We start from the raw sequence: 10,366 nt of genomic DNA on the forward strand, positions 1-10,366 counted from the left end.
ATGACTGTCCTCTACGAAAGCCTCAGTTTTCACAAGACAGTCAGGAAGCACTATCTGTCTCTTGCAGTTACAGAGTGTCAGGTGACGTACATTTGGACTGATAAAGCTGGAGAAGATCTACAATGTAAAACCAGGACTCTGGACAAAGAACCAACTGGAATCAGAGGTATAGTAGTATGTCTTTCTATAATCTATAAATATTGTGCCTGATGTGTTTCTGTTTCATATGACCATGTGTTAACTGTAACTTTCAAAATGTCCATTCCTGTCAGATATCCCTGAGTGGAGTGCTACCTGGATGAACGGGAATTTAATCGAAGTCACTCTGGTCCCGGTCAGAATGTTTCGAGATCCTTTCACTCTTGATCCCAATAAACTGGTTCTGTGTGAAGTGCTTGACAGCAACCTTGTGGACATAGGTAACATATTGCTGTGTTGGCTGAGAACTCTAAAGTGTGTGCTACATGTGTATACACTCTGAGCTTTGGTGTGTCTTTGTTTTAATCTCTCCACACAGGAGGTAATCAGCGTTCACAGTGTGCTAAAGTCATGGAGGACGTTAAAGAGTTTCAGCCCTGGTTCGGGATGGAACAGGAGTACACTCTGTTTGGTTTGGATGGACAGCCCTTTGGTTGGCCTCCTCAGGGATGCCTCTTTAATGGAGGTGTGATTAATGGATATAGGATTGAACTACAAAAACATACTGTGTATTGAGAGTGTTATGAAGAAATGTGCAATTAAATTAACAGTTCCTATAGTGCTTTTTAAATCTTGTTTTGTGTTGGTTTTATATTCAGTGAATTGTGCCGTGGGCATCAACAAAGTGTTTGGAAGAGACATTTGTATCTGTCACTATCGAGCCTGTCTGTATGCTGGTGTGAAGATCTGCGGCACCAACGCAGAATCATTAGCATCCCAGGTATGAACGGCTGGAACGGTTTTCAACTATTTTATTAACAAAGTCACTAATAAAATAGTCAAATTGTTAAAAGCACACAGACAAAGTTAGCAACTAACTTTGGCGGACATTGTGGAGCACTTAGCAGCTAATGGGCCAGATATTTCACTCAATGTTTGGTGGAGACCAAAACCAGAGCTTAAATGAGAGTTAATATTGGAGTTACATTTTTCAAGTGGTCAGAAATGACTTGATCTGGAAAACCCCAAAACCTGCCTGAACCTCGAACAGGGATTTAAACATTTTAAAATGTATATTATCATGAGATGACATAGTGTAATCGCTAATGACATAGTACTTTATGAGATTGTCATCAAATCAGAATTCACCTTTACATTTAAAAAGGATTTTTAAAAATTACTTCAAAAGCATGTTTTCCTTTATCTGATAGGTGACAGACATTTAACTTGGACATTAAAAGACCCCAGATGAATCAGTTCAGATTTATATGACACAGTAAAACACATTTTGTGTTAAAAACATTACTTCATGGAGTCAAACCAGTTGACTTTCAGAGACATTGTGGTTATAAATACTCAGATGTCTCCTTAGCTGGCTGTGATTGGTGTTTTTGTCTGATTAGTGGGAGTTCCAGGTCGGCCCCGGTGAGGGGATTGAAACGGGGGATCACCTGTGGGTGGCCCGCTACATTCTGCACCGTGTCTGTGAAGACTTTGGGGTTGTCGCATCTTTGGAGGCAAAACCCTTCAAGGGCAATGATGGTGCATCAGGCTGTCACACCAACTTCAGCACCGAAGCGATGAGGAGCGAAGGGGGGCTTCAGTGAGTTTAAACCACTGAGTGCCACACACACACACACACACACACACACACACACTATGCTCTTGGTGCACAACAAATAAGCATTTAGAAATAGATGCATACATAAAATCTGTTCTCTGTGAAATTACAGGTTCATTGAAGAAGCGATCAGAAGGCTGAGCAAGCGTCACTCTCAGCACCTCCGTGTCTACGATCCACATGATGGCGCCGACAACATGAGTCGCCTCACCGGTCAAAGCTTTACCTCCAGTTTCCATGTCTTCTCTACAGCCACAGCCTGTCGAAATGTTAGTGTTCGCATCCCAGGCCACGTCAATCGGAGGGGCTGCGGGTACTTTGAGGACAGACGTCCTGCCGCCAACTGTGACCCTTACCTTGTGATGAGAGCCTTGGTCGAAACTTGTCTGCTTGAAACCCCTGGGGAAGATGACGATGATGATGAGGGGAAGATCATGGCTGCCTAAAATGGGAGAAAGACAACATCCAAGACACCACAAAGTGCCATAACGTACTGCAAACTTTAAGTGCATCATTTGCCATTTTAAAGAAATCTCACTCATTTGCAAATTCAAATGCAATGAAATTTAGTGTTGCATTAAAGAGGCAAAATAAATGATAAATTAAACTGACATCAGGCCTGTTTCTTTCCCTGCAAACACGTGTGAAGTCTAGTCAAGTTTATTTGTACACTTGAAAACAACTTGAGAATGTAAAGTGAAAGCAGACACAGTGGAGACAAGCAGCTGATGGCCTCCAACAAAAGTATACTGGACAAAGGCAAAGAATTGGCCACATGTAAAGACTAACTAACTAACTAACTAATAATGAGAAAGAGCTGCGGCGATGGACATATTGAACATGTGTAATTGGTAAATGGTCTTCACTATATGGCGACCGAGCTGCCATGCAAGGTGCTGGCCTCCATCAGGAGCTTCAGTTCAGTACGAACCCCCAACCTGCTCTACCCTGCTCTACCTCCCGTGCGACGGTGCTAACCACTGCCCCACCATGCACCACGTGTTGGTGTATGTTTTGTGTAGCGCGTGTGTTGAATGTTAATGTTGAAATGTCGCCCATGTTCTGTTTTGTTGCTTATTGTCTCTTTTTTATCAGTACAGCCGTTTGTCATATATAATATCTCAATGGACTTTACAGGCCCACATAAAGCTCCCTCAAAGCTCTAAAGAGACAAAGAAAAATGTCCTCCAAAACTTTATAAAGGGACAAAAAACAGAAGGAACTGCAGGGGACGCAATTCAAAAAGAGATCCCCCATCATTGCCCCATTGCATGGTTGAGACAATTAAGGGAAAAATAAGAATTACAGAAGTATTTTTTTTAGAAATCCAAAGTTAGAAAGTTAGAAATACAAAATACTGTATGGAAAACAGTTTATAATGCAACAACAGGATTATCACAAGTCACATGAATAAGTCCACAAAAATAAGTAACTCCTGTTAAAAAAGGCGAATCAGTCTAATATCTGTTGTTCACGATAAGTTCAAGGTGCCAGGTGGATGGGAAGTGAGGTGTGGCGGATGACGTCATCTTGGAGGCATTATCACTTGAGACTAAATTAGCCCTTTTAGCTCCTTTTTTTCCTCCACCACACACACACATTGTGACATTTCTATTGAGTTAATTTTAGATAAATATCTGGATGGATGGGTTTGCTCTTCCTTGCTGTATCTTATCATACTGTTCAGTGTTCACCTCTGAAGCTCTTTTCTAGTTCTAAAATGTATTGTCATTTCATTCCATACTTTTGTTCACCTGATTTTATGGAAAGCACTTTGTATGTCAGTTATGGAAGTATAAATAAATATTACTTATTATTATACTCTGTATATGTCGCCCTGTCAACAGAACTTTCTCAGTTGAAGCAACTCGGTCCTGTTGAGTGGGAATTAATAGAAATGGGGTCAAAAACATCAGGAAACGAGAAGAAATACAAAACAGCGTGCGACGAATGAGTAATTTCAAATGGCTTGACGCGGTTTTGTTTTCTCAGACGGCCAACTTGTCTCAACCCCGCGCGTCTCTGCCGCGCTGTCAGCAGTGAGGACCAGCTGCTGGTGCATGTGGTCCTCAGTAAGTCTGCGCTCAGATCAGTCCGACTGGAGCGGGAGGCGCGCGCTCCACTCCACAGAGAGACTATTTTGACCTCTTGTTTTTTTTTTTTTTTCCTGTTGATGGTACGAAGGGAAGGCATTCTTCGTCCTCTTGGTTTGACGTATGGCCGAGCGCAGGACCGGGCAATGAATAACACAACCGGCTCGGCACTGGTGGGAGCAGGCAGCCGGGAGGAGTTACCGGCGCACCGCGCTTTAACGGGCTGCCTTCTGGCGCTGCTTATCGTTTGGACGCTTTTAGGCAACTTCACGGTGTGCGCGGCCGTTTTTCGCTTCCGGCACCTGCGCGCCAAAGTAACCAACACCTTCATCGTGTCTCTGGCTCTGTCGGACCTCCTGGTCGCCGTGCTGGTGATGCCGTGGAAAGCTGTGGCCGAAGTGGCTGGCTTCTGGCCGTTTGGAGGGTTCTGCAAGACCTGGCTGGCCTGCGACATCATGTGCTCCACGGCCTCCATCCTCAACCTGTGCGTCATTAGCGTGGATCGATACTGGGCCATCTCCAGCCCTTTCCGCTACGAGAGGAGTATGAACAAGAAGGTGGCCTCCGTTATGATCGGCGTGACCTGGACAGTCTCCGTGGTCATCTCCTTCGTTCCCGTGCAGCTGAACTGGCACCGGGCGGAGATCGGTGATCCTGCTGGGGAGGATTCGGCGCTTCACGGTAAGACTGTTGATGGAAGCTGTGACTCCAGCCTGAGCCGGACATACGCCATCTCCTCCTCCCTCATCAGCTTCTACATCCCCGTGGCTATCATGATTGTCACATACACCCGCATCTACCGGATAGCCCAGATACAGATCCGGATGATATCCTCCTTGGAGCGGGCGGCGGAGCACGCGCAGAGTTGCCGCTCGAACGGACCTGAACTATTTCCTCACCTGTGCACGGAAATCAGTGCCAACTCATATCAGTCTCATATCCGTCTTCAGCCTGGGTCTCAGCGCTCCGGTCAGTCACACCGGGAGCTCAAAGTCTCCATCAGAAAGGAGACGAAAGTCCTCAAAACTCTGAGCATCATCATGGGTGTTTTTGTCTGCTGCTGGTTGCCGTTCTTTGTCCTCAACTGCGCTCTGCCCTTCTGTCCCGGACCAGAGGCCCCGGGGGCGCAGCGGGGCCCTTACTGCGTCAGTGAAAAAACCTTCGATGTCTTCGTGTGGATCGGCTGGAGCAATTCGTCCCTTAACCCGATCATCTACGCGTTCAACGCGGACTTCAGAGACGCCTTCCTGCGCCTGTTGCGCTGCCGCGGACGCGGCTGCTGGACCGCGGTGAGCGCAGCGGTGGAGACGGTGATGGCGAGCAACGAGGCCGGACAGCTGAAGCAGGACAGCCCGCTGAACGCGAAGCTGAGCGTCTCCTGTGCCATGAAAACCGGAGGAAGTGAGGACAGCGGGAACACAACGGTGACTGTGCTTTATCACAGGGGGACAACCTCGGAGCAGGTGACGGACACCGAGGAGAGTAACGACAAAGACAGACTGACGCAGATACCGATATAACAGACGCAATCTATTAAATGTGCGGGGCGAGTGAGCAGGACAAATATGCAGAGAGGGGGTTAGTGATCACATCCCACCTAAGCTGTAGCAAAGGGGCAGGAAAAAAAAAGAAGCACTGAAGCACAGTGAGTTACTCCCGAGGTCATCGTCAAACATGCAGGTGAACAAAAACCAGGCGTATAGACAAAAATGACATGATACTAAAAACTGTATGAAAAACGCATCATGTCCTTTTCTCCCTTCTTTAGGACATGATGTGTTTTCAGTACATGTTTAATAACAGTCAAAGACAGTGGACGTTTAGCCAACAAAGACTTTGTAGGTTGAAATTGTAACAAATTTTGGAGCTGCAAAATTCAGTGTGAGGACTGCATCTCCTTTTCCTTATCAGGACAAATATACAGACAGGTGCAGATGTGGGTAAATAAAGTGAGGCCCATCAGCAAGATTAAGACAGTACAAGACTTATAATTGTATTTCTGCATCCTAAGTTAGAGCAAGTTAAAAAGAAACTCAAAAGGAAAGAAGTAATTACATTTTTTCATGTAATTTTCTAAAAACAAAACAAAACGGCCATAGATGACAAACTAAACAGAGTGAAGCAGACACCTGTAGGATGTTCAAAGTCTTGAATAAAGCTGGGACTCAGCGTTAGATTAGAATTGATGTTGTACATGGATAATAAAACACCTTAAAGTCACATCGCTGAAGTAATATGCCTAACAAGTGAAATATGTCATATTTTACTTGAAAAACACTGACATTTAGATTTACTAGTGAGGCTGGTTCCTCACCATGGAGGGAGAGTTATCAGGTCAGGATTTCTCTGAATCTCTAGAAATGGGATTATGTAACTAACTCACATTAGCACCCGTCAGCTGTGCATCTTGGTGAATGCACTGTGCACTCTGTTTCCCCCATCTATCTCCTGAAAGAAACAAAACATAAATAATTTGCAATGGTTGTTCCTGGGAAAGATGCTCTGACCTGTGAGAACACAGAAGCTTTTATGGTGACAACCCTCAAAAACACAAGATGTGATTACGGTCTATGCTGCGAGGCTGATGCAGGAACGGGGACTACAAAAGTACGGCTGGAGATTCTGAACTTTCTGCAGATTAACATCTGTTCATTTTTGTTTAATGAGACGTCCTTGTTGGTGTTAAATATGAAAGTGGGTGTTAAAACCTCAAGGAGCCACAAGCCTTAATGGAATGTGATTTCGTTACTGTTACAAGATTTAAAGAAATGAGACTTTCTTGCCGCGAGTTAGATGAGAAGATTGATACCACTTTCATATCTGTCCGGTAGCAAAATATGGAGCTACAGCCAGCAACAGGTTAGCTTATAGCTTAGCACAAACACTTGAAATAGCTAGCATGGTTCTAGCTAGCTGTACCTTCACGTTCAAAGCAATACTTTGACATTTTGGGAAATACACTTATTCGCTTTTTTTGCCAAGAGTCAAGCTCTGCCTAGGTTTGCAACGTTGTGTACCGTTAGGCTATGTTTGGATTTGGTAATTATGAAGCTACTGCTAGCAGCAGTTAGCTTAGCTAAGCGTAAAGATGGAAGCAGGGAGAAATGGCTATCCTGGTTCTGTATGAAGGTAACAAAATCCACCTACTAGTGACACTGACAAATGCAGTTTGCCGAACTACATATGGCATACTGCTTTTCACAGTCGTATTGATTTATTTTGCCGGTTTCCGGTTTTGGAAAGCAGAAGTAATAGTCATGCAGGCATTATTCTCCAGCCTTATGAAAGTCGGAACAAATTTTTAAATTAGGCCTTGTAGATCTAATATGAGTAGAGATTCAGTAACTGGGTTGCTTATTTCTTGCCTCAAATTTGTTCAGAAACAGAATTTGATGGACTGCTGAGGTGAAATAAGTGAAAGTTTACATAACGTTAATGGCAATCCACCGCCAGCACTTTGCATTGTGGGACACAGTATGCGAGGTAGACTGGTCCGATGCATACTGGAGATTTATTTCTAATCAGTACGACCTCTGGGTGTTTTGGGCATTCTGCATAATTTCCTTTTGTTTGCATACTACATCCTACAATTTTTATACTGCCAGTATAGAAGGCGCTTTCAAATACAGCCTAAGACAGCCAGTTGTTGTAATTAGTGAGCTTTACAGGTACTGGTGGACAGAACCAGGCTACCAGGCTACATATTTACTGTAAAGACATGAGAGTGGTCTGGATCCTCTCATCTAACTCTCTGCAAGAAAGAGAATAATCGTATTTCCCAAAATGTCAAACCAGTCCTTTAAACTGCACCACATATTATGGATCAGTGCAACAACTAATAGTCCTAATTTCTAATTTCACAAATGTTTGCAGTTGACGTTATTGTCTCTTTTAGGCACCAGTGATAACATGTGTGTGTCTGTGTCTTATTCTGATTATGCAGGAGTGAGAGAACACAGGGATGGCACGGTATACCGTGTAATTGTTTCCAGAGGGGAAGCGTGTGCAGCGTTAAGGTGTTCGCTGTGTAATGGGCTTGTAACCTACATAGCACATCCATCAGCTGTAGGCGTCTCCAACTGTATGTAAGAATAGTCACCATACCAAAGAGGATTAATAAAACAAAGGTCAAATGAATTTTTAAAAATGTGTCTCCCATCTACAGAGGCTGCATGTAGGTTACAGTCATTACAGGCCTGACTGGACTGCAGTTCAGAGAGAAGTATGTGGTGTGAGGAATGATAGTGATCACATCTAGTAATATTGACTGACTGTCCTTGTTTCAATCTTTCTCCATTTCATTCTCATGTCACCCAAAAGGAGCTCACTGCATTTTAACGTGTCTCTCTGTGTAGTTGTGTTCGCCTGGGGACACTTTTAATGGGCCACACCTGCCCACCTTGGTGGAGAGAGAGAGAGACAGGGAGTTTCAGAGGGAGCTGCTGAGTGATTTGTGGACTTCAGGTCATCTAGCCATGGTGCTGTAACTACTGCTCCGGAGCCTCAGCATACAGGGACCATACAGGGAGGTTTTGAACACTTTATTTATACATTTATCCAATTTTTATAAGACAACATGACCAGAACAGACAGCAACGACAGAAAAAAACTACCCATGTTTAGAGTGTAACATACAGCCTATTCGAGACTGAAAAACAATTTCATCAGTCATTTCAGCAAATGCCCATAAACGGCATATGTTTGTGTTGAAGTGACAAAGCCCTCTAGTGGCTGGAGGAATTATCTGGTAAATTTTGAGCAAAACAAAGTGTGATGTTGCCACAGGGTTCACAGACGGAGGAGGTTAGCGTGGTTGGATGGGTCAGAAAAACATCAGAGACTGATTTCTTTGTTTTCTGCTACCGACTGACACTCAACATTGGTTTCTTTTAACACGATTGCAGTTGTTCCCTAACCTTAATAGTTATGATACTGACCATGATATTGACCCAACTTCCTCATTGTTTTTGTGCCTAAACCTAAGGTTTTATTTTTGAAATGGCAACGTCATCATGTTGTTGTTCAGGAGGACATGGACCAACAATGTTTATTGTTTTTGTGGTTGTTATTCATATATTCAATTGACAGAACAAGCCAGTCATATATGCAGTTGGCAAAGATTTCCTCCAGTCTAAACAACAAACTACATTTCCCTCCAAAAAAAAAAGCATGACCTGATTTGTCCTTTGTTAGCGCCTCTCAAACTGTTACAAATCACAGATTCAACTGTTTTCAGACCAGGCTATGGTTAAGCTTTGGTTACGTTTGGTTTGGTTAGTGTTAGAGAAAGGGCACGTTTTGGGTTCAAATAATTACGATGTTAAGGTTAGGCAAAATTGTGACGATTAAAAAAGGAACCAATGTTGATTGTCCATAAGGACCAGGAAAAGACAGAAAAAGAACAGAAGTCTCCCATGTTAAACTTCAATGCTTTGTCTACCCATCCACTACTTTCACCTTTGCTCCTGATGGACAACAGTCTACTCACATAGCTGCTAGATGTCCGGACCAAGAAAATGTAGGTTATTTTCACAAATGAATCATGCTGTTCTTGTTGTTGTTATTTTTTGGGATGACAGTCTCACAGTCACAAGGCCAGTCACAAGAAGTAAACTATGTTCCATATAAGTGTTTCTAGTGTTTACATTTTTTGATAAAATGGAGCAATGGTGTCACAGGTTAAAGGTCAATGAGCTGCTAGCTGTTCAACCAAAGACTTCTCAAATTGTGTCATTTGAAGCAGTAAAACTATCAAATATGTAACAATTCTTCTTTAGTCTTCCTGATCATCTTGTGACCCCTCGATCGATCCTGCAACCTCTTAGGGCAGGGTCTTCCATTTTGAGTTGTTTCAAATGAAACCATCTGAAAAATTGGGCCAAAGATGTAAAACCATTCATATTTTGATTTAAGCTTTTTCTTGAACAAATGACTGAACAAACATAAAAACGGTTTCCACACCCCAGTAAATATCTTGAAAAGAAGTGTTATATATATTGACTGATAGACTTGCCATGACCTCACACGTACTGTCTTTTCTCCTCTGATCCAGTTTGTAAACTCTTTCTGTCCAAAAGACCTTATAATCCCCTTCAGGCTCTTTGGGGACATCGGATCAGGGCGTTGTTTCCTGCAATAATCCTGGCACTCCAGAGGGAGAGGCCCTCTGCATTATTACAGATATATGAACAACACTTTTAGTCAGATTTAGTCCTGGCTTATACTCAGGTCTATAAGCACACAACTCTTATATAAGTTATCCTTTATATCCTTTATGTTTAAGAACGCTCAGAGCAAGTCTGTGAAGTGAACACTGTGTGTGTGTGTGTGTGCGTGTTTTATTCATGAGTGTGTGCATTCAAGTCAATGAATCTGAATGTTTCCGGCAGAAAAATGAATTAGGTCAGATAAGATTAGCAAACCGGACAACACTGAGAAAGGAAAAAGGAGAGTCAGGAGGGAGAGAAAGCGTGAGAGAGAGAGAGTGAACTATGAATAAAAGAGGACAGAAGAA

General features: G+C 43.2%; 2 protein-coding genes across 2 annotated transcripts; both read left to right on the forward strand.

The window, feature by feature from the left end:
* LOC139293387 (glutamine synthetase-like) lies at window positions 1-2,205 on the forward strand. The gene is made up of 6 exons (XM_070915393.1): window positions 1-166; window positions 273-419; window positions 518-664; window positions 798-919; window positions 1,542-1,741; window positions 1,872-2,205. Exons 1-6 carry the CDS (start codon window positions 1-3, stop codon window positions 2,203-2,205), a joined length of 1,116 nt encoding a protein of 371 aa, XP_070771494.1.
* A 1,769-nt stretch (window positions 2,206-3,974) lies between these two features.
* On the forward strand, window positions 3,975-5,372 carry LOC139296314 (D(1) dopamine receptor-like). Its single transcript, XM_070918677.1, has one exon. It carries the CDS (start codon window positions 3,999-4,001, stop codon window positions 5,370-5,372), a length of 1,374 nt encoding a protein of 457 aa, XP_070774778.1. The 5' UTR covers window positions 3,975-3,998.
* Window positions 5,373-10,366: the final 4,994 nt, after the last annotated feature.

This window comes from Enoplosus armatus, chromosome 2 (assembly GCF_043641665.1).
Source record: "Enoplosus armatus isolate fEnoArm2 chromosome 2, fEnoArm2.hap1, whole genome shotgun sequence".
NCBI classification, from domain to species: Eukaryota; Metazoa; Chordata; class Actinopteri; order Centrarchiformes; family Enoplosidae; genus Enoplosus; species Enoplosus armatus.